Source organism: Mesoplodon bidens (genome assembly GCF_964165515.1).
Source record: "Mesoplodon bidens genome assembly, chromosome: 1".
NCBI classification, from domain to species: Eukaryota; Metazoa; Chordata; class Mammalia; order Artiodactyla; family Ziphiidae; genus Mesoplodon; species Mesoplodon bidens.
In genome coordinates, this window is record NC_138176.1 from 226,059,198 (window position 1) to 226,083,293 (window position 24,096).

A 24,096-nucleotide genomic window follows, 5' to 3' on the forward strand; every position below is an offset into this window, starting at 1 on the left:
GGAAAAAGCAAAGGGAGGTAGTGTGAAAAACAAAAGATAGGGAGAGTTGGAATGTTTTGGCCTGAAAGTAGATGAGAGAAATTGGAAGTACGAGGATCAACAGGAAGATTTCTTCAGAAGGGGTTCAAACTGTGCTAATTAAATAGGTTTTCCGAACATGTTATGGTTCAGGGATTGGGAAATGAGTATAATACATGGAAAACATTTTCAGATATTCTGTTGAATGAGAAGTCAAAGGATCTTAAAGCCAAGACTTCTGTTTTTTAGGGAAAAGTCTTCACTAAATCCTTCTAATTCTGATTGAGCCTCTTTTTTCACCTTTCCTACTTTCTAAGCCCTCACCACTGACCTCCAGGAAATAATATTTCTCCAAGACCACCTGAGAGGGAAAAATACCAGCTCTTTAAAATTATACTGCCTTTTTTTTTTTAATTTATCTTATTTATCTTATTTATCTTATTTATTTATTTATCTATGGCTGCATTGGGTCTTCGCTGCTGCGCATGGGCTTTCTCTAGTTGTGGCGAGCAAGGGCTACTCTTCGTTGCAGTGCGCAGGCTTCCCACTGCAGTGGCTTCCCTTGTTGTGGAGCATGGGCTCTAGGCGCGCGGGCTCAGCAGTTGTGGCGCGTGGGCTCAGTAGCTGTGGCTCGTGGGTTCTAGAGCGCAGGCTCAGTAGTTGTGGCGCATGGGCTAAGCTGCTCCACAGCATGTGGGATCTTCCCGGACCAGGACTCAAACCCGTGTCCCCTGCATTGGCAGGCGGATTCTTAACCACCGCACCACCAGGGAAGCCCATATACTGCCTTTTTTGGTAAAAGAGGTTTAACTCTAGCTTGGAAATCTTTGGGCTAATTCAGGCTGTTTTCCCCCTTCTTATCTTACAAATGAGTTAAAACTCACTTCTATGGTTTTTAATTCAAACTGAATATTTACAAGTTTTCCTTAAATACCAAATGATTAATTGCTAATAACTGCGATCACTTGAATATGTTTCAGTGTTTTATAGTCCCATTTTGAAAAACAAATTAAGTTTGCCCTTAAAACTTGGTTTCACTAATGAACTCAGTTAATGTAGTGAGGCAAGTCACCAGCTCATAAACCCTGCAATATTCCAGACTATCATCCATGCCTTATAAATACACTGCTGCCTATGTGCCCCCTGACAAATACTGCTATGATACTTGAAAAACTCATTTATTTCTTTGGCTGCCTTTAAAATTAAAACAAGCAAAGAGAAAAACACTCTAGCAGATAGGTAGGAACTTTTATAGCTTTCCTTAAAGTTACAGTTGTTAGACACCTTAATAATTAAGGGCAGAATTTTTAAAATATAGATATATAAATCTGACATGGAAAGTTATAGACGATGTACTTTAATAAACACATACCATATAATGCAAATCTTGTACTAAATATAGTTTTCTCTGATTGGTTTACTTTTATGGGAAATCTTAAATATATTTTTAATGTCTCAATTTTCTATAATGAGCAAAAATAAATCAGAAAAAAAGGCAGCACACTCAAATCCCCCGGGACTGTTAGGCACATTCCAAAAGGCACTGCTGCACCTGACACACGTCAAATACTGAGAGCAGGGGCTTGGTTCCTGTAGGAGCCACTGTCTCGTGTTTGCTCAAGTCCAGGTTTGTGTGCAGGGTCTGCTGACAGTCTTTGGAAGATTACTGATTAGGGATTTCCTGCTCTTCAACAGTCCACACATGAATGGAGTGCCTCTGTACCTGCTTTTTGTAGTTTTTCTCTAGCTCTGACACCCCTGAACTTTGGCTTCTGATGTGGTCGGGTAAGCATTTTAGCTCCTGGTGAAGTTGGTTTTTCGGCTTGTACTGCCCCGCAGATGCCATCTTTTTGTTCATGTTCTTTGGAATGGTTTCTTATATTCTAACTTCAAAATAATTCCCCGTTTTTTTGTTTGTTTTGTTTTTTTCAAAAAACAGATATTTCTTCCAAAACCACATTCTTGTCTGTTGGAATCACTGAGCAGCCTCTGAAGATGTGCCTTCTCTTTTTTCTCCAGGAATTGGTACCACTTCTCATGTCCTGAATTCATTAGCCATCTCCTACGCTGCAGCTGTGACTCCTTCCACCTTCTGGGCAGCGTCCCCTGACTCTCCTCTGGCACCGGCTGGCAGCCGCCTTGTGGGCGGCTCTGGGAGCCTTGGGTTTCCACAGAAGCGTCTGCTCCTGCGGACAGAATAGCGCCAGTGGCTCCTCACCCTGGATTCCCTCATCGTTTAAGCAAAGAAAGTGAGATTCTGCAACTACAGCCACCTTGTCCTGTGATGGAAAGTTCCCCGGCACTCAAGGCAGGAGAAATAGTCAAGGGTCTTTGTCCTGTGCCTCATCAGAAGACACAACATTCAAAGACCGTGCCTTTCCTCATGGGTCATCACAGTGGTGAAGCACTCTTTCTAGAGACCCTCCCCAACACCTGAAGCCTTTCTGGCCTCTGATCTAAAATTCACTCAGTAACTGTAATTCTCGAAACCAAAGGAATTTCTCAGGCATAGTTTTGACTTTTGGGCCCTGGAAATCTAAGTGCATGACTTCAGCCAAATCATTTAACTTGGGGTCTTTTTCTCTTGTCTTCTTCCTTCAGACCCAGTGTGTCTATTATGGTATGTATTCATTACAGTACAGCACAGAGTGCTTTGACCGCGCCCCCCTCCGGCCTCCACCCTTTGTAAACAGCGCAGGACAGGATTTCCCTCATGTTGTTTATGCCAGATACAAACAGTTATGAATATGGTCCCTCTCCAGATGGCTTAGTTTATTCTAACTTCCTTTCCTTGTTTTTTCTAAAATGTTTGAGTTGCTTTGTGGACTGCTTAACACCAAATGGAATAATACTTAATATTTTAATAGAGCTTTATGGGTTTACAAAGCCCATGACATGACTCAGTGAATGCTTTGTATGCCTACTCATCATCCTCTCATTCTTCTTTACAACCCTTTAGAGCAGAAGAAGCCAGTAACCTTCTTAAGTAACTCTTCCTCTATAGAAATTTGGGATTTTCCCATTCAACAGTAGTATGGTGGGAGCCCTATCATCCTCTTTTGGGTCATCTTGGCCCAGTTTTTTTTTTTTTTTTTTTTTTTGGCTCTGCTGCACGGCATGTGGGATCTTAGTTTCCTGACCAGGGATCAAACCCGCACCCCCTGCCCTGGAAGCGTGGAGTCTTAACCACCAGACTGCCAGGGAAGTCCCTAGCCCAGTTTTAATAAAAATTTATTACCAAGTATTTTGAAATGCAAGTGATCACTAAATTTTAATTCAGCCTACAGAAAAATCTCATTAACTTGACATTGGCTAATTCAATTTAATGTCTCATTCAAAGAAATTTCTTTTCACTAGATGATTAGATGGGTTTGCGTGTATAATAGCATAGTTAATGCACAAATGTAAAACTATTATGAAATTTGAACTGAAAATTTGGCTCAAAGACTTTAAGAACTGGTTTCTTTTGAAACAAACCTTAAAGATAATCTATCATATGGGAAGTTGAAAAAGTATGGAAAAACAGTATTGAGGTTGAAATTAAAAAAAAACACTTTTTACCATCTGTTAACAAGTACATGATAAAGCACTACTTTTTAAATTTAAAAAATAATTCTCTCCTAAATTTCAGATGAACAAATTCTTATGATAATTATCTTAAAATTATGTCACTAATTCAGTATTTTATTTTATTTATTTTTTAAAGATCTATTTATTATTTATTTATTTATTTTATTTTTGGCTGCATGGGGTCTTAGTTGTGGCATGCAGGATCTTCATTGAGGCATGTGGGATCTTTTGTTGCGGTGCACGGGCTTCTCTCCAGTTGAGGTGTGTGGGTTTTCTTTTCTCTAGTTGTGGCATGCAGGCTCCAGGGAGCATGGGCTCTGTAGTTGTGGTGCGTGGGCTCCAGGGCACGTGGACTCTGTAGTTTGAGGCACACGGGCTCTGGATGAGGCGCGCAGGCTCAGTAGTTGTGGTGCGTGGGCTTAGTTGCCCTGCATGCGGCATGTGGGATCTTAGTGCCCTGACCGGGGATCGAACCCACGTCCCCTGCATTGTAAGGCAGATTCCTTACTACTGGACCGCCAGGGAAGTCCCTAATTTGGTATTTTAAATAAAACCTGATAATTGAACTAAATCTGTTTCCACAAAAATTAAAGGTTTTTAGAGATTTTCAATAACTTCCTCATTATTAGTGCTATTTAAAAGACAATGCCATAATATAGGTATAGGGCAAATTATTTTATGATGAAGTACAATGAATTAGCCTAATTCTTTTATTCTATAGGAATTTTAAAAGTATTAAATAAGTACATGGAGCTTAGAAATTGGTTTTATCTGGCCAATAGTAAAATAATTTAGACATCAGCTGATTACTTAAAATTAGTGCATAGCTTAGTCTTCAACCTAAGATTACCTATAATGACCACTTACCAAGTTTCTAGTTCTGTTAGCATTACCGAGTTTTCCGGATACTGTGCTGAAGGTGTTTCCAATAGGTTTTTCAGTAGGGAGAGGAGGTGGGCTTTGTGGATCCTCCTCATGTGAACCTGGAAAAATAGCAGTAATTAATTAATCAATAATTTCTAGTCTTCTGGGGTTTCAAGGGATGAAATAATTACAGCTTGGTTCCCTATTAGGAAAATAGCTATTGTAAAAGATCCACACAAAGAATGGATAGCTAAGCAAATGAGAAAGATATTCTGGCAAACTTCAGAAAATTGGTGAGTTAGTAGGCATCGGTTAATTTTTACCAAATGTTTTATAGAGATTAAAAATAATACTAAATAATTATAACAGCAAGCCAGCATTTGTTGAGAAACTTCTACGGGCCATGCATTAAGTTAAAGCACTTTATTCATATACATTTCTCCAAACCAACCTCAATCTAAGTGCTAGATCTGTTGAGTCTACTAGCTAGTAGCCACACGTGGCAATTTAAACTTAAATCTTAATTAAAATTAAATAAAATTAAAATTTCAGTCCCTCTGTTGCATTAGCCACATTTCAAGTGCTCAGTAGCCACATGTGGCTATTGGCTACCATATTGGACAGCACTATACTAGATAATATCCTACCCATTTTACAGATGAAGAAACTGAAGCTGAGAAGAAAATAAATGAGCTAGCCAGGTCTTAATGCTACTAATGGTCAGATGGGTTTGAAACCAAAAGCCTGTACTCATTGTAGTAAGGCATGCTCCTTCCTAATAGGTGGTGTATCCAACCCTCCCCCATCCAAATAATTAAATGTGTTTTCTAATATATTAGCTCCAGATTAATGGGCTTAATTGCTCCCATTTTAACAAGCAATAACTTTACATCCAAACTACATCCTTAACCCAGAGATAGTGCACTCCCAGCTTATTTTAAAAAGAGGAAAACAAAGATGACCAGATTTAATTAGTGACAGCTAATTAAAATCTGTGTGCAAAACACTTGGAGAGAGGATGACTGTAACATACTAAAAAAGGCTAAAGCCACCTTTTACTGGTTCGGGCATTTAAAGGAGATAGGAATTTTTCCCATTCAAATGAACACTCTCTGCTTCCATTTCACATGAAAAACCTATAACAAAACAACAGGATGATTTGTCAGGTTCCTGTTTTATCCACAGACAGGAAAACACTCTCAAAAGGGAAAAATACCCAGGCCAGCTCCTAGGAAAACAATGATTTAGAGACAGACGAGCATTCTTAGTTGAGAGGCAGTGCTGCGCGGGGAATTAAGACACACAGGGACGGTCCAACTCAGTCGCCATCTTGAAGAGTTTCTCTGTGCTGCAGTTTCCTTACTGAAGGGTACAAAGCAGTAAGAATATGAAAGCAGAGAGGAGACAGCTCATGGGAAGGAAGGGACATAGTAATTATCTGGTGTGGGTATGTGGGGGAGGTGGGGATTTTCCATTTCAAACTATGTGGTCAGCGGAGTGCTCAGTGAGAAAAGTGGCATTTGAGCAAAGACCTAAAGGAACAGTGAAGGAGGGAGCCATGCAGAGATCTGGGGAAAGGACATCCTAGTCAGAAGAAACAGGTCCCCAGGGGAAGAAGCTGACAGGTTCAGAGCAAGGAGTTTTGCACCACAAAGCTGTTCCTTTCTTTTCCTGTCCATTCCAAGTTCTTTGGATACCAAAAGTCTTATTTTTTTTCCTCCACAGCAATATATGCATTGCTTAATAATCCTAATAATAAAATTCTGGGGAACTGGTTTTTGATATAAATAGAAAGAATTCTCTAGGAACTGGCACTTCAGTTCTCTCACATATAGCAGTACAGAACTCAGCCTTCTAATAGTTCCTGGAGCTTTGTCAGGATAATAAATAAAGGTGCTTTCTCAATATACCCTTCTCAGGATTTCAGGACTATTAATCCAATTATAAGTGTGTAGAAAAGAGTAAACATAGCAGGCCTGAGTTACAAGGTTGGTCCTTGCTGGCACCTAGGAACTTGGATTTTGGGAAGCTTTGCACCATTTCTAGAACAGATAAAACAAAAGAATATGGTTTATGCTGAACACCTGCTTTCCTTCTGGGCAATCTGGAATTTTGGTACATGCCAAAATTTCTACAGGTGTCCATGTAACCAGCCCCCAACAAAAATCCTGGGTATTGAGTCTCTAATGAGCTTCCCTGATTGACATTTCACATCTGAGTGGAGTTAGGTACACCCTGTGTGACTCCACTGGGAGAGGACTCCTAGAAACTTGTGCTGGTTTCCTCCAGACTTTGCCCCGGGCACCTTTTTCCTTTGATTTTGCTTCGCATACTTTTGCTATAATAAATCACAGCCACGAACACAACTATATGCTAAATTCTGTGAGTCCTCCTAGCAAATCATCAAACATGGGGATCTGGGGGACCCTGACACAACAGGAGAATACATTTAAATGTAAAAGTTGTATTACAGAAAGCCACATGAGCTTCAGGTAATATTTATTATCATTCTATCTCACGCAGCTTATTAAAATCCCAAATACTTTTTTTTTTTTTTTTTTGCGGTACGCGGGCCTCTCACTGTTGTGGCCTCTCCCGTTGCAAAGCACAGGTTCTGGACACGCAGGCTCAGCGGCCATGGCTCACGGGCCCAGCCGCTCTGCGGCATGTGGGATCTTCCTGGACTGGGGCACGAACCCGTGTCCCCTGCATCGGCAGGCGGACTCTCAACCACTGCGCCACCAGGGAAGCCCCCCCAAATACTTTTAACAAGGTAACAGTGAGCTGGCCGACAACCCGATGAGCTGTCCTGTCACTGATCTGTAGGCTATATAATACTGTCAAAAGAAACACACGACCAGTTCTTCAGTCTAACACTACCATATAAGCTCCTAAGAAGCGAGAACCCACTAGAATTTGGTGCCCTTGACTTTCTCTCCTCCTCATTCTTCACAGAAACTCCATTCAATCTTCTCACTACTTGGCTTAGAGCCGTCAGTTAATAAAACCATCAAGAGACTAAAACCAACGTGATTCTTCTAGGTAGTATTTTATAGAGAAACCACACCCCTAAGCTAAGTTTCATGGCCTTCCAGGGTATGCCTACAATGTCACCCTGGGATGCTGCAGGTGAAGCATTGGGACACTTGCTCTGCCGTTGGCAGGAACGGGGTGGCCGAACCTCGTCAGACAGAGGCAAGCATGCAGCTGGGCTGTGCAAAAGCACTGAAGGAAATGAAAGGAAAGCAGAGGCTCACAGAGAAAGCTGTGTGATCACCCAGGAACGGCTCTGCAACCCACTGCATGTGCAGGCATGTGCATACATACTCACGCTTTTTCTAATCTCTAGGGCCTAAGGTAAACAGTTGTGGCCCTCTTGGCTTCTCTCTTATGATAATATCAGATGTATCTGCAGTACTTAGTAAATAAAATTCATCCAAAATTTCATTTATTCTAACACTGAAAAATCAAGTAAGGAAGTGTATCAAAACTTAGTGTTATACTAATTAAAATAATATTTTTATACACTGTTATGTTTTTATAACTCTTGGCTACTCCTCTTCAGACAATTCACACACAGCTATATTTAGATTATGCTCATTGGAATAATACATTCCTGACAGACATATACAACTGTATTTGCTATCAGTTTCAAAACTTTCCTACCAAATCTTTACTACTGGCACTAACATACGATATTATAATTACTCTGAGTTTCAGCCTCCCTCTATTCTCTTTGCCTAAGACAATGTTAAAGAGAAGTAAAAACCAAATTTACTGTATTGGACTTCCCTGGTGGCACAGTGGTTAAGAATCCGCCTACCAATGCAGGGGACATGGGTTCGAGCCCTGGCCTGGGAAGATCCCACATGCCGCAGAGCAACTAAGCCCGTGTGCCACAACAACTGAGCCTGCGCTCTAGAGCCCGCAAGCCACAACTGCTGAGCCCGTGTGCTGCAACTACTGAAGCCCGCGTGCTCTAGGGCCCATGTGCCAGAACTACTGAGCCTGCACGCCTAGAGCTCATGCTCTGCAACAAGAGAAGCCACCGCAATGAAAAGCCCGTCCACTGCAACGAAGAGTAGCCCCCGCTCGCTACAACTAGAGAAAGCCTGCATGCAGCAACGAAGACCCAATCAGCCAAAAATAAATTTAAAAAAAACAAAAAACAAAAAAAAACAAATTTGCTGTACTAATTGTCTAAAGAATTATGAGAAAACAACTTGCTTTTAAATGTTCTCAAAGGGAGGACCTTCAAGATGGCGGAGGAGTAAGACGTGGAGATCACCTTCCTCCCCACAAATACATCAAAAATACGTCTACATGTGGAACAACTCCTACAGAACACCTACTGAACACTGGCAGAAGACCTCAGACTTCCCAAAAGGCAAGAAACTCCCCACGTACCTGGGTAGGGCAAAAGAAAAAAGAAAAAACAGAGACAAAAGAATAGGGATGGGACCTGCACCTCTGGGAGGGACCTGTGAAGGAGGAAAGGTTTCCATACACTAGGAAGCCTCTTCACTGGTGGAGATGAGGGGTGTGGCGTGGAGGAAGCTTCGGAGGCATGGAGGAGAGCGCAGCAACAGGGGTGCGGAGGGCAAAGTGGAGAGATTCCCGCACAGAGGATTGGTGCCGACCAGCACTCACCAGCCCGAGAGGCTTGTCTGCTCACCCACTGGGGCGGATGGGGGCTGGAAGCTGAGGCTCGGGCTTCCGAGGTCGGATCCCAGGGAGAGGACTGGGGTTGGCTGCGTGAACACAGCCTGAAGGGGGCTAGTGCATCACAGCTAGCCAGAAGGGAGTCCGGGAAAAAGTCTGGAACTGCCTAAGAGGCAAGAGACCATTGTTTCGGGGTGTGCAAGGAGAGGGGATTCAGAGCACTGCCTAATCGAGCTCCAGAGACAGGCGCAAGCCACGGCTATCAGCACGGACCCCAGAGACGGGTATGAGACGCTAAGGCTGCTACTGCAGCCACCAAGAAGCCTGTGTGCAAGCACAGGTCACTATCCACACCTCCCCTTCTGGGAGCCTGTGCAGCCCGCCCCGCCAGGGTCTCGTGATCCAGGGACAACTTCCCGGGGAGAGCACACGGCACGCCTCAGGCTGGTGCAACGTCACGATGGCCTCTGCCGCCACAGGCTCGCCCCGCATTCCGTACCACTCCCTCTCCCCAGCCTGAGTGAGCCAGAGCCCCCTAATCAGCTGCTACTTTAACCCCGTCCTGTCTGGGCAGGAAACAGATGCCCTCAGGTGACCTACATGCAGAGGCCGGGCCAAATCCAAAGCTGAACCCCAGGAGCTATGCAAATAAAGAAGAGAAAGGGAAATCTCTCCCAGCAGCCTCAGGAGCAGCGGATTACGTCTCTATAATCACCTTGATGTACCCTCCATCTGTGGAATACCTGAACAGACAACAAATCATCCCAAAATTGAGGCAGGAGACTCTGGGAGCAACTGTAGACTTGGGGTTTGCCATCTGCATCTAATTTGTTTCTGGTTTTAGGTTTATCTCAGTTTAATATTTAGAGTTTATTATCACTGGTAGATTTGTTTATTGATTTGGTTGCTCTCTTCCTTTTTTAAAAAAAAATATATATATATTATTTTTTCCCTTTTTCCCTTTTTGTGAGTGTGTATGTGTATGCTTCTTTGTGTGATTTTGTCTGTATAGCTTTGCTTTTACCATTTGTCCTAGGGTTCTGTCTGTCCATTTTTTTCTTTGTTTTTTTTCCTATAGTTTTTAGCACTTGTTATCATTGGTGGATTTGTTTATTGCTTTGCTTGCTCTCTTCTTTTTATTTTTTTATTACCTTTTTATTTTAATAATTCTTTTAGTTTTTAATAACTTCATTTTATTCTTTCTTCCTCCCATCCTCCCTTCCTCCCTTTCTCTCTTTCGTTTTCTCCCTTTTCTTCTGAGCCAAGCGGCTGACAAGGTCTTGGTGCTCTGGCCAGGTGTCAAGCCTGAGCCTCTGAGGTGGGAGAGCTGAGTTCAGGACGTTGGTCCACCAGAGACCTCCCGGCTACACGTAATATCAAATGGCAAAAGCTCTCCCAGAGATCTCCATCTCTACACTAAGACCCAGCTCCACTCAACAACCAGCAAGCTACAGTGCTGGACACCCCAAGCCAAACAACTAGCAAAAGAGGAACACAACCCCACCCATTAGCAGAGAGGCTGCCTAAAATCATAATAAGGTCACAGACACCCCCAACCACACCACAGGACGTGGTCCTGCCCACCAGAAAGACAAGATCCAGCTTCATCAACCAGAACACAGGTACTAGTCCCCTCCACCAAGAAGCCTTCAAACACCACTGAAACAACCTTAGCCACTGGGGGCAGACACCAAAAACAGCGGGAACTACGAACCTGCAGCCTGCAAAAAGCAGACCCGAAACGCAGCAAGTTAAGCAAAATGAGAAGACACAGAAACACACAGCAGATGAAGGAGCAAAGGAAAAGCCCAGAGACCAAACAAATAAGAGGAACTAGGCAGTCTACCTGAAAAAGAATTCAGAGTAATGATAGCAAAGATGATCCAAAATCTTGGAAATAGAATGGAGAAAATACAAGAAACGTTTAACAAGGATCTAGAAAAACTAAAGATGAAACAAGCAACGATGAACAACACAATAAATGAAATCAAAAATTCTCTAGAAGGAATCAATAGCAGAATAACTGAGGCTGAAGAATGGATAAGTGACCTGGAAGATAAAAGAGTGGAAATAACTACTGCAGAACAGAATAAAGAAAAAAGAATGAAAAGAATTGAGGATAGTCCCAAGGACCTCTGGGACAACATTAAACACACCAATATTCGAATGATAAAGGTCCCAGAAGAAGAAGAGAAAAAGAAAGGGACTGAGAAAATATTTGAAGAAATCATAGTTGAAAACTTCCCTAATATGGGACAGGAAATAGTTAATCAAGTCCAGGAAGCACAGAGAGTCACATACAGGATAAATCCAAGGAGAAACACACTAAGACACATATTAATCAAACTATCAAAAATTAAATACAAAGAAAAAGTATTAAAAGCAGCAAGGGAAAAGCAACAAGTAACATACAAGAGAACCCCCATAAGGATTTGGCTGATTGCTCAGCAGATTTCTCAGCAGAAACTCTGCAAGCCAGAAGGGTGTGGCAGGATACATTTAAAGTGATGAAAGGGAAAAACCTGGAACCAAGATTATTCTACCCAGCAAGGATCTCATTCAGATTCAACGGAGAAATTAAAACCTTTACAGACAAGCAAAAGTTAAGAGAATTCAGCACCACCAAACCAGCTTTACAACAAATGCTAAAGGAACTTCTCTAGGCAGGAAACACGAGAGAAGGAAAAGACCTACAAAAACAAACCCAAAACAATTAAGAAAATGGTAATAGGAACATACATATTGATAATTACCTTAAATGTAATTGGATTACATGCTCCAACCAAAAGACACAGACTGGCTGAATGGATACAAAAACAAGACCCTTATATATGCTGTCTACAAGAGACCCACTTCAGACCCACATACAGACGGAAAGTGAGGGGATGGAAAAAGATATTCTATGCAAATGGAAATCAAAAGAAAGCTGGAGTAGCAATTCTCATACCAGGCAAAATAGATGTTTAAATAAAGACTATTACAAGAGACAAAGAAGGACACTACATAATGATCAAGGGATCAATCCAAGAAGAAGATATAATAATTGTAAATATTTATGCACCCAACATAGGAGCACCTCAATACATAAGGCAAATGCTAACAGCCATAAAACGGGAAATCGACAGTAACACAATCATAGTAGGGAACTTTAACACCTCACTTTCACCAATGGAGAGATCACCCAAAATGAAAATAAATAAGGAAACACAAGCTTTAAATGATATATTAAACAAGATGGACTTAATTGATATTTATAGGACATTCCATACAAAAACAACAGAATATGCTTCTTTCTGCTCATGGAACATTCTCCAGGATAGACCACATCTTAGGTCACAAATCAAGGACTGGTAAATGTAAGAAAATTGAAATTGTATCAAGTATCTTTTTCTGACCACAATGCTATGAGACTAAATATCAATTACAGGAAAAAATATGTAAAAAATACAAACACATGGAGGCTAAACAATACACTACTAAATAACCAAGAGATCACTGAAGAAATCAAAGAGGAAATCAAAAAATACCTAGAAACAAATGACAATGAAAACATGATGGACTTCCGGGTAAGATGGCGGAAGAGTAAGACGCGGAGATCACCTTCCTCCCCACGGATACACCAGAAATACAGCTACACGTGGAACAACTCCTACAGAACACCTACTGAACGCTGGCAGAAGACCCCAGACCTCCCAAAAGGCAAGAAACTCCCCACATACCTGGGTAGGGCAAAGCGGAGAGATCCCCGCACAGAGGATCGGTGCCGAGCGGCACTCACCAGCCCGAGAGGCTTGTCTGCTCGCCCGCCGTGGCGGGCGGCGCTGGAAGCTGAGGCTCGGGCTTCGGTCAGAGCGCAGGGAGAGGACTGGGGCTGGCGGCGAGAACTCAGCCTGAAGGGGTCTAATGTGCCACAGCTAGCCGGCAGGGAGTCCGGGAAAACTCTGGAGCTGCCGAAGAGGCAAAAGAGTTTTTCTTCCCTCTTGGTTTGCTGGTGCGCGAGGAGAGGGGATTAAGAGCGCTGCTTAAAGGGGCTCCACAGACGGGCGCGACTCGCGACTGAAAGCGTGCAGCCCAGTGACGGGTGTGGGACGCTGGGGCTGCTGCTGCCGCCGCCAAGAAGCCTGTGTGCGAGCGCAGGTCACTGCCCACACCGCCATTCCGGGAGCCTGTGCAGCCCGCCACTGCCGGGATCCCGGGATCCAGGGGCGGCTTCCCTGGGAGAACGCACGGCGCGCCTCGGGCTGGTGCAACGTCATGCCGACCTCTGCCGCTGCAGGCTCGCCCCGCACTCCGTGCCCCTCCCTCCCGCCCGGCCTGAGTGAGCCAGAGTCCCCGAAGAGGCTGCTCCTTTAACCCTGTCCTGTCTGAGCGAAGAACAGACGCCCTCCGGCGACCTACACGCAGAGGCGGGGCCAAATCCAAAGCTGAGACCCGGGAGCTGTGAGAACAAAGAAGAGAAAGGAAAACCTCTCCCAGCAGCCTCAGAAGCAGCGGATTAAAGCTCCACAATCAACTTGATGTACCCTGCATCTGTGGAATACATGAATAGACAACAAATCATCCCAAATTGAGGAGCCCGGAGTCAGTGCTGTGCCTCTGAGGTGGGAGAGCCAACTTCAGGACACTGGTCCACAAGAGACCTCCCAGCTCCACATAATATCAAACGGCAAAAATCTTCCAGAGATCTCCATCTCAACACCAGCACCCAGCTTCACTCAACGACCAGCAAGCTACAGTGCTGGACACCCTATGCCAAACAACTAGCAAGACAGGAACACAACCCCACCCACTAGCAGAGAGGTGGCCTAAAATCATAAAAAGTCCGCAGACACCCCAAAACACACCACCAGACGTGGACCTGCCCACCAGAAAGACAAGATCCAGCCTCATCCACCAGAATACAGGCACTAGTCCCCTCCACCAGGAAGCCTACACAACCCACTAAACCAACCTTAGCCACTGGGGACAGACACCAAAAACAACGGGAACTACGAACCTGCAGCCTGCAAAAAGGAGACCCCAAACACAGTAACATAAGCAAAATGAGAAGACAGAAAAACACACAGCAGGAGAAGGAGCAAGATAAAAACCCACCAGACCTAACAAATGAAGAGGTAATAGGCAGCCTACCTGAAAAAGAATTCAGAATAATTATGGTAAAGATGATCCAAGATTCTATTTCCCAGATCCAAAATCTTGGAAATAGAATAGACAAAATGCAAGAAACAGTTAACAAGGACCTAGAAGAACTAAAGATGAATCAAGCATCGATTAAAAACACAATAAATGAAATGAAAAATACTCTAGATGGGATCAATAGCAGAATAACTGAGGCAGAAGAACGGATAAGTGAGGTGGAAGATAAAATAGTGGAAATAACTGCTGCAGAGCAAAATAAAGAAAAAAGAATGAAAAGAACAGAGGACAGTCTCAGAGACCTCTGGGACAACATTAAACGCACCAACATTCGAATTATAGGGGTTCCAGAAGAAGAAGAGAAAAAGAAAGGGACTGAGAAAATATTTGAAGAGATTATAGTTGAAAACTTCCCTAATATGGGAAAGGAAATAGTTAATCAAGTCCAGGAGGCACAGAGAGTCCCATACAGAATAAATCCAAGGAGAAATACGCCAAGACACATATTAATCAAACTCTCAAAAATTAAACACAAAGAAATCATATTAAAAGCAGCAAGGCAAAAACAACAAATAACACACAAGGGAATCCCCATCAGGATAACAGCTGATCTCTCAGCAGAAACTCTACAAGCCAGAAGGGAGTGGCAGGACATAATTAAAGTGATGAAGGAGAAAAACCTGCAACCAAGATTACTCTACCCAGCAAGGATCTCATTCAGATTTGATGGAGAAATTAAAACGTTTACAGACAAGCAAAAGCTGAGAGAGTTCAGCACCACCAAACCAGCTTTACAACAAATGCTAAAGGAACTTCTCTAGGCAAGAAACACAACAGAAGGAAAAGACCTACAATAACGAACCCAAAACAATTAAGAAAATGGGAATACGAACATACATATCGATAATTACCTTAAATGTAAATGGACTAAATGCTCCCACCAAAAGACACAGATTGGCTGAATGGATACAAAAACAAGACCCATATATATGCTGTCTACAAGAGACCCACTTCAGACCTAGAGACACATACAGACTGAAAGTAAGGGGATGGAAAAAGATATTCCATGCAAATGGAAACCAAAAGAAAGCTGGAGTAGCAATTCTCATATCAGAAAAAATAGACTTTAAAATAAAGACTACTAGAAGAGACAAAGAAGGACACTACATAATGATCAAGGGATCGATCCAAGAAGAAGATATAACAATTGTAAATATTTATGCACCCAACATAGGAGCACCTCAATACGTAAGGCAAATACTAACAGCCATAAAAGGGGAAATCGACAGTAACACAGTCATAGTAGGGGACTTTAACACCCCACTTTCACCAATGGACAGATCATCCAAAATGAAAATAAATAAGGAAACACAAGCTTTAAATGATACATTAAACAAGATGGACTTAATTGATATTTATAGGACATTCCATCCCAAAACAACAGAATACACATTTTTCTCAAGTGCTCATGGAACATTCTCCAGGATAGATCATATCTTGGGTCACAAATCAAGCCTTGGTAAATTTAAGAAAATTGAAATTGTATCAAGTATCTTTTCTGACCACAATGCTATGAGACGAGATATCAATTACAGGAAAAGAGCTGTAAAAAATACAAACACATGGAGGCTAAACAATACACTACTTAATAACGAAGTGATCACTGAAGAAATCAAAGAGGAAATTAAAAAATACCTAGAAACAAGTGACAATGGAGACACGACAACCCAAAACCTATGAGATGCAGCAAAAGCAGTTCTAAGAGGGAAGTTTATAGCAATACAATCCCACCTTAAGAAACAGGAAACATCTCGAATAAACAACCTAACCTTGCACCTAAAGCAATTAGAGAAAGAAGAACAAAAACATCCCAAAGTTAGCAGAAGGAAAGAAATCATAAAAATCAGATCAGAAATAAATGAAAAAGAAATGAAGGAAACGATAGCAAAGATCAATAAAACTAAAAGCTGGTTCTTTGAGAAGATAAACAAAATTGATAAACCATTAGCCAGACTCATCAAGAAAAAAAGGGAGAAGACTCAAATCAATAGAATTAGAAATGAAAAAGGAGAAGTAACAACTGACACTGCAGAAATACAAAAGATCATGAGAGATTACTACAAGCAACTCTATGCCAATAAAATGGACAACCTGGAAGAAATGGACAAATTCTTAGAAATGCACAACCTGCCAAGACTGAATCAGGAAGAAATAGAAAATATGAACAGACCAATCACAAGCACTGAAATTGAAACTGTGATAAAAAATCTTCCAACAAACAAAAGCCCAGGACCAGATGGCTTCACAGGTGAATTCTATCAAGCATTTAGAGAAGAGCTAACACCTATCCTTCTCAAACTCTTCCAAAATATAGCAGAGGGGGGAACACTCCCAAACTCATTCTACGAGACCACCATCACCTTGATACCAAAACCAGACAAGGATGTCACAAAGAAAGAAAACTACAGGCCAATATCACTGATGAACATAGATGCAAAAATCCTCAACAAAATACTAGCAAACAGAATCCAAGAGCACATTAAAAGGATCATACACCATGATCAAGTGGGGTTTATTCCAGGAATGCAAGGATTCTTCAATATACGCAAATCAATCAACGTGATACACCATATTAACAAATTGAAGGAGAAAAACCATATGATCATCTCAATAGATGCAGAGAAAGCTTTCGACAAAATTCAACACCCATTTATGATAAAAACCCTGCAGAAAGTAGGCATAGAGGGAACTTTCCTCAACATAATAAAGGCCATATATGACAAACCCACAGCCAGCATCGTCCTCAATGGTGAAAAACTGAAACCATTTCCACTAAGATCAGGAACAAGACAAGGTTGCCCACTCTCACCACTCTTATTCAACATAGTTTTGGAAGTTTTAGCCACAGCAATCAGAGAAGAAAAGGAAATAAAAAGAATCCAAATCGGAAAAGAAGAAGTAAAGCTGTCACTGTTTGCATATGACATGATACTATACATAGAGAATCCTAAAGATGCTACCAGAAAACTACTAGAGCTAATCAATGAATTTGGTAATGTTGCCGGATACAAAATTAATGCACAGAAATCTCTGGCAATCCTATATACTAATGATGAAAAATCTGAAAGTGATATCAAGGAAACACTCCCATTTACCATTGCAACAAAAAGAATAAAATATCTAGGAATAAACCTACCTAAGGAGACAAAAGACCTGTATGCAGAAAATTATAAGACACTGATGAAAGAAATTAAAGATGATACAAATAGATGGAGAGATATACCATGTTCTTGGATTGGAAGAATCAACATTGTGAAAATGACTCTACTACCCAAAGCAATCTACAGATTCAATGCAATCCCTATCAAACTACCACTGGCATTTTTCACAGAACTAGAGCAAAAAATTTCACAATTTGTATGGAAACACAAAAGACCCCGAATAGCCAAAGCAATCTTGAGAACGAAAAATGGAGCTGGAGGAATCAGGCTCCCTGACTTCAGACTATACTACAAAGCTACAGTAATCAAGACAGTATGGTACTGGCACAAAAACAGAAAGATAGATCAATGGAACAGGATAGAAAGCCCAGAGATAAACCCACGGACATATGGTCACCTTATCTTTGATAAAGGAGGCAGGAATGTACAGTGGAGAAAGGACAGCCTCTTCAATAAGTGGTGCTGGGAAAACTGGATAGGGACATGTAAAAGTATGAGATTAGATCACTCCCTAACACCATACACAAAAATAAGCTCAAAATGGATTAAAGACCTAAATGTAAGGCCAGAAACTATCAAACTCTTAGAGGAAAACATAGGCAGAACACTCTATGACATAAATCACAGCAAGATCCTTTTTGACCCACCTCCTAGAGAAATGGAAATAAAGACAAAAATAAACACATGGGACCTAATGAAACTTAAAAGCTTTTGCACAACAAAGGAAACCATGAACAAGACCAAAAGACAACCCTCAGAATGGGAGAAAATATTTGCAAATGAAGCAACTGACAAAGGATTAATCTCCAAAATTTATAAGCAGCTCAGGCAGCTCAATAACAAAAAAACAAACAACCCAATCCAAAAATGGGCAGAAGACCTAAATAGACATTTCTCCACAGAAGATATACAGACTGCCAACAAACACATGAAAGGATGCTCAACATCTTTACTCATTAGAGAAATGCAAATCAAAACTACAATGAGATATCATCTCACACCAGTCAGAATGGCCATCATCAAAAAATCTAGAAACAATAAATGCTGGAGAGGGTGTGGAAAAAAGGGAACACTCTTGCACTGCTGGTGGGAATGTGAATTGGTACAGCCACTATGGAGAACAGTATGGAGGTTCCTTAAAAAACTACAAATAGAACTACCATATGACCCAGCAATCCCACTACTGGGCATGTACCCTGAGAAAACCATAATTCAAAAAGAGACATGTACCAAAATGTTCATAGCAGCCCTATTTACAATAGCCCGGAGATGGAAACAACCTAAGTGTCCATCATCGGATGAATGGATAAAGAAGATGTGGCACATATATACAATGGAATATTACTCAGCCATAAAAAGAAATGAAATTGAGCTATTTGTAATGAGGTGGATGGACCTAGAGTCTGTCATACAGAGTGAAGTAAGTCAGAAAGAGAAAGACAAATACTGTATGCTGACACATATATATGGAATTTAAGAAAAAAAAATGTCATGAAGAACATAGGGGTAAGACAGGAATAAAGACACAGACCTACTAGAGAATGGACTGGAGGATATGGGGAGGGGGAAGGGTAAGCTGTGACAAAGTGAAAGAGCGGCATGGACATATATACACTACCAAACGTAAGGTAGATAGCTAGTGGGAAGCAGCCGCATAGCACAGGGAGATCAGCTCGGTGCTTTGTGACCGCCTGGAGGGGTGGGATAGGGAGGGTGGGAGGGAGGCGCAAAAGGGAGGGGATATGGGAACATATGTATATGTATAACTGATTTAATTTGGTATAATGCAAAAAAAATAAAGAAAAAAAAATTAATTACCTACCAAAAAAAAAAAAAAAAAAGAAAACATGATGACCCAAAACCTATGGGATGCAACAAAAGCAGTTCTAAGAAGGAAGTCTATAGCAATATAGTCCTACCTCAAGAAACATCTCAAATAAACAACCTAACCTTACACTAAAGCAATTAGAGAAAGAAGAACAAAACCCCCCCAAAGTTAGCAGAAGGAAAGAAGTCATAAAGATCAGATCAGAAATAAATGAAAAAGAAATGAAGGAAACAATAGCAAAGATCAATAAAACTAAAAGCTGGTTCTTTGAGAAGATAAACAAAGTTGATAAACCATTAGCCAGACTCATCAAGAAAAAAAGGGAGAAGACGCAAATCAATAGAATTAGAAATGAAAAAGGAGAAGTAACAACTGACACTGCAGAAATACAAAGAATCATGAAAGACTACTACAAGCAACTATATGCCAATAAAACAACCTGGAAGAAATGGACAAATTCTTAGAGAAGCACAACCTTCTGAGACTGAACCAGGAAGAAACAGAAAATATAAACAGACCAATCACAAGCACTGAAATTGAAACTGTGATTAAAAATTTTCCAATAAAGAAAAGCCCAGGACCAGAAGAATTCACCGGCGAATTCTATCAAACATTTAGAGAAAAGCTAACACCAATCCTTCTCAAACTCTTCCAAAATATAGCAGAGGGAGGAACACTCCCAAACTCATTCTATGAGGCCACCATCACCCTGATAACAAAACCAGACAAAGATGTCACAAAAAAAGAAAACTACACACCAATATCACTGATGGACATACAGCAAAAATCCTTAACAAAATACTAGCAAACCAAATCCAGCAGCACATTAAAAGGATCATACACCATGCTACAGTGGGATTTATCACAGGAAGCAAGAATTCTTCAATATACACAAATCAATCAATGTGATAAACCATATTAACAAATTGAAGGAGAAAAACCATATGATTATCTCAATAGAAACAGAAAAAGCTTTTGACAAAATTCAACACCCATTTATGATAAAAACCTTCCAGAAAGTAGGCATAGAGGAAACTTACATCAACATAATAAAGGCCAGATATGACATACCCACTGCCAACACTGTTCTCAATGATGAAAACTGAAACCATTTCCACTAAGATCAGGAACAAGACTAGGTTGCCCACTCTCACCACTGTTATTCAACATAGTTTTGGAAGTTTTAGCCACAGCATTCAGAGAAGAAAAAGAAATAAAAGGAATCCAAATCAGAAAAGAAGTAGTAAAGCTGTCACTCTTTGCAGATGACATGATACTAAACACAGAGAATCCTAAAGATGCTACCAGAAAACTACTAGAGCTAATCAACGAATAAGGTAAAGTAGCAGGATACAAAATTAATACACAGAAATCTCTTGCATCTCTATACACTAATGATGAAAAATGTGAAACAGAAATTAAGGAAACACTCCCATTTACCACTGCAACAAAAAGAATAAAATACCTAGGAATAAACCTACCTAAGGACACAAAAGACCTGTATGAAGAAAACTATAAGACACTGATGAAGGAAATTAAAGATGATACAAACAGATGGAGAGATATATACCATGTTCTTGGATTGGAAGAATCAACATTGTGAAAATGACTATACTACCCAAAGCAATCTACAGATTGAATGCAATCCCTATCAAACTACCAATGGCATTTTTCACAGAACTAGAATAAAAAATTTCACAATTTGTATGGAAACAGAAAAGACCCTGAATAGCCAAAGCAATCTTGAGAAAGAAAAATGGAGTTGGAAGAAACAGGCGCCCTGACTACAGACTATACTATAAAGCTACAATAATCAAGACAGTATAGTACTGGCACAAAAACAGAAATATAGATCAATGGAACAGGATAATAAGCCCAGAGATAAACCCACACACATATGGTCACCTTACTTTTGATAAAGGAGGCAAGAATATACCATGGAGAAAAGACAGCCTCTTCAATAAGTGGTGCTGGGAAAACTGGACAGCTACATGTAAAAGAATGAAATTAGAACACTCCCTAATGCCATACACAAAAATAAACTCAAAATGGATTGAAGACCTAAATGTAGGGCCAGACACTATAAAACTCTTAGAGGAAAACACAGGCAGAACACTCTATGACATAAATCAAAGCGCAATCCTTTTTGACCCACCTCCTAGAGAGATGGAAATAAAAATAAAAGTAAACAAATGAGACCTAATGAAACTTAAAAGCTTTTTCACAGCCAAGGAAACCATAAACAAGATGAAAAGACAACACTTAGAATGGGAGAAAATATTTGCAAATGAAGCAACTGACAATGGATTAATCTCCAAAATCTACAAGCAGGTCATACAGCTCAATATCAAAAAGACAAACAACCCAATCCAAAAATGGGCAGAAGACCTAAATAGACATTTCTCCAAAGAAGATATACAGATTCCCAACAAAGACATGAAAGGATGCTCAACATCACTAATCATTAGAGAAATGCAAATCAAAACTACAATGAGGTATCAGCTCACACCAGTCAGAATGGCCATCATCAAAAAATGTACAAACAATAAATGCTGGAGAGGGTGTGGAGAAAAGGGAACCCTCTTGCACTGTTGGTGGGAATGTAAGTTGATACAGCCACTATGGAGAACAGTATGGAGGTTCCTTAAAAAACTAAAAATAGACCTACCATACGACCCAGCAATCCCACTACTGGGCATATACCCTGAGAAAACCATAATTCAAAAAGAGTCATGTACCACAATGTTCACTGCAGCTCTATTTACAATAAGCAGGTCATGGAAGTAACCTAAGTGTCCATCGACAGATGAATGGATCAAGAAGATCTGGCACATATATACAATGGAATATGACTCAGGCATAAAAAGAAACAAAATTGAGTTAATTTGTAGTGAGGTGGATGGACCTAGAGTCTGCCATAGAGAGTGAAGTAAGTCAGAAAGAGAAAAACAAATACCGTATGCTAATACATATATATGGAATCCTAAAAAAGAATTGTTCTGAAGAACCTAGGGGCAGGACAGGAATAAAGACGCAGATGTAGAGAATGGACTTGAGGACATGGGGAGGGGGAAGGGTAAGCTGGGACAACATGAGAGAGTGGCATGGACATATATACACTACCAAACGTAAGGTAGATAGCTAGTGGGAAGCAGCCGCATAGCACAGGGAGATCAGCTCAGTGCTTTGTGTCCAACTAGAGGGATGGGATAGGGAGGGTGGGAGGGAGGGAGACGCAAGAGGGAAGGGATATGGGGACAGATGTATATGTATAACTGATTCACTTTGTTATAAAGCAGAAATTCCCACACCATTGTAAAGCAATTATACTCCAATAAAGATGTTAAAAGAAAATGTTCTCAACAGAAAAATAAGTGGCTGATTACACATAATTTCAAAAGCAGACGTTGATAAATGAGCATATATTTCTCACTGGCTCTTGGAGAAGCAAATAAATGAGGCAGAGAAGTGCTTACATTTCCCCGGTTTGGCTGGAATTCGAATCACAGTGGGCTTCCTGGTGGGTGCTGGTTGTACTGCTCGTTCCTTTGCTGGTTCTATCCTTGTGGGGAGCTGAAAGGGATCTAATGAAAAACACAGTGTATTTTGCATGTTTTAGTTAACATGGACTCAAACAAAAAACCTCATTCATAATTAAATCGTCATATTTTTCATGCCCTAGGGAAAACTATTCATGGATAAACAAAATCTCAGTCTGCAGAGACAAAAACAAAGTCAGGGCCCATGAAAGGAAATAACTTGGCGCTCGGTAAATAATTCATGTGGCTTTTCTTCCTCTCTGATGAGAGAGATCCAGGACAATCTTCAATTATGTAGAAGCTATCTTTCACAGGAGTGTCATCATTCCATAAGTGTCTGCCTGAAAATGAGGGGCAACTGAAACATGCAGCCAATTTCCCCCCTATAGTGAAGCTTCCCGGATCCCCCAGGAAGGTAGGTCTCTTTGCCCCACCCCTGTGCCTGCACTGGAAAACCTCCCTGAAGGGCTGGCCCTGGGCCTCATCCCACCCCGCCGGAGCCTGGCAGCACCACTCTCGGATTGAGTAGTGAAGTGAGAGTGCACACCTTGCTAACACGAAGACGGAAAACGCTGCATCCTGGAAAGGAAAGAAGACATCTCCCTTCAAATATGTAATTTGGGGCCAAGGATATACATTCTCCATCTTAACCCATTCATTTAAAATGGACAGTATGTGCTGAGGGTCAGTATTTTACATAAAAGCAGAACCACCAAACTTTCTTCTTCCTTTTTTTTTGTTTTTGGCCATGCCGCAAGGTTTGTGGGATCTTGGTTACCCAACCAGGGATGGAACCCAGGCCCTCGGCAGTGAGAGCGTGGAGCCCTAACCACTGGACGGCCAGAGAAATCCCCCACCAAACTTTTTTACTGAAAGAAATAGTTTTTTTTTTCTTTAATGTAAATGTTCCTTTAGTAGTTTAGCTTAGTAGGAGAAATGTTTTCATTTTTGGGGAAGAGGACCAAAAAAATTTTTAAAGATGAAAATCCTAAAAATAAATAGATTAGCAAAAATAAAATCAAATGCTGTATAATGCACACTCTATACAGTGCACAGGGTCTCAAGAGGCCGCTTTTGCCTTTATTCAACAAGAGGCAGAATGAATACGTACTGTATTCGGAACCTGTTCTCTGCATCTCGCCTGTAGGGAGATAGTCCCTATAAACAATGCACTTCACAGCACTTGTGATGAACAGCATTCATGTTCTGCCTGTTATGAGCCGCAGTTCAATAAAGCGTCTTTTGCTGACCAGCTCTT

General features: G+C 41.1%; 1 protein-coding gene across 8 annotated transcripts in view; it reads right to left on the reverse strand.

The window, feature by feature from the left end:
• The window catches only part of SH3D19 (SH3 domain containing 19), a 183,734-nt gene that overhangs the window by 26,575 nt on the left and 133,063 nt on the right, over positions 1 to 24,096 (reverse strand). For all 8 annotated transcript variants that reach the window (XM_081242302.1, XM_081242304.1, XM_081242299.1 and 5 more), the window contains 2 exons: positions 22,776 to 22,883; positions 4,456 to 4,571 (listed from right to left, as the gene is read on the reverse strand). In XM_081242302.1, coding sequence (XP_081098428.1) covers positions 4,456 to 4,571; positions 22,776 to 22,883 — 224 coding nt within the window. The remainder of the gene's footprint in view (positions 1 to 4,455; positions 4,572 to 22,775; positions 22,884 to 24,096) is intronic.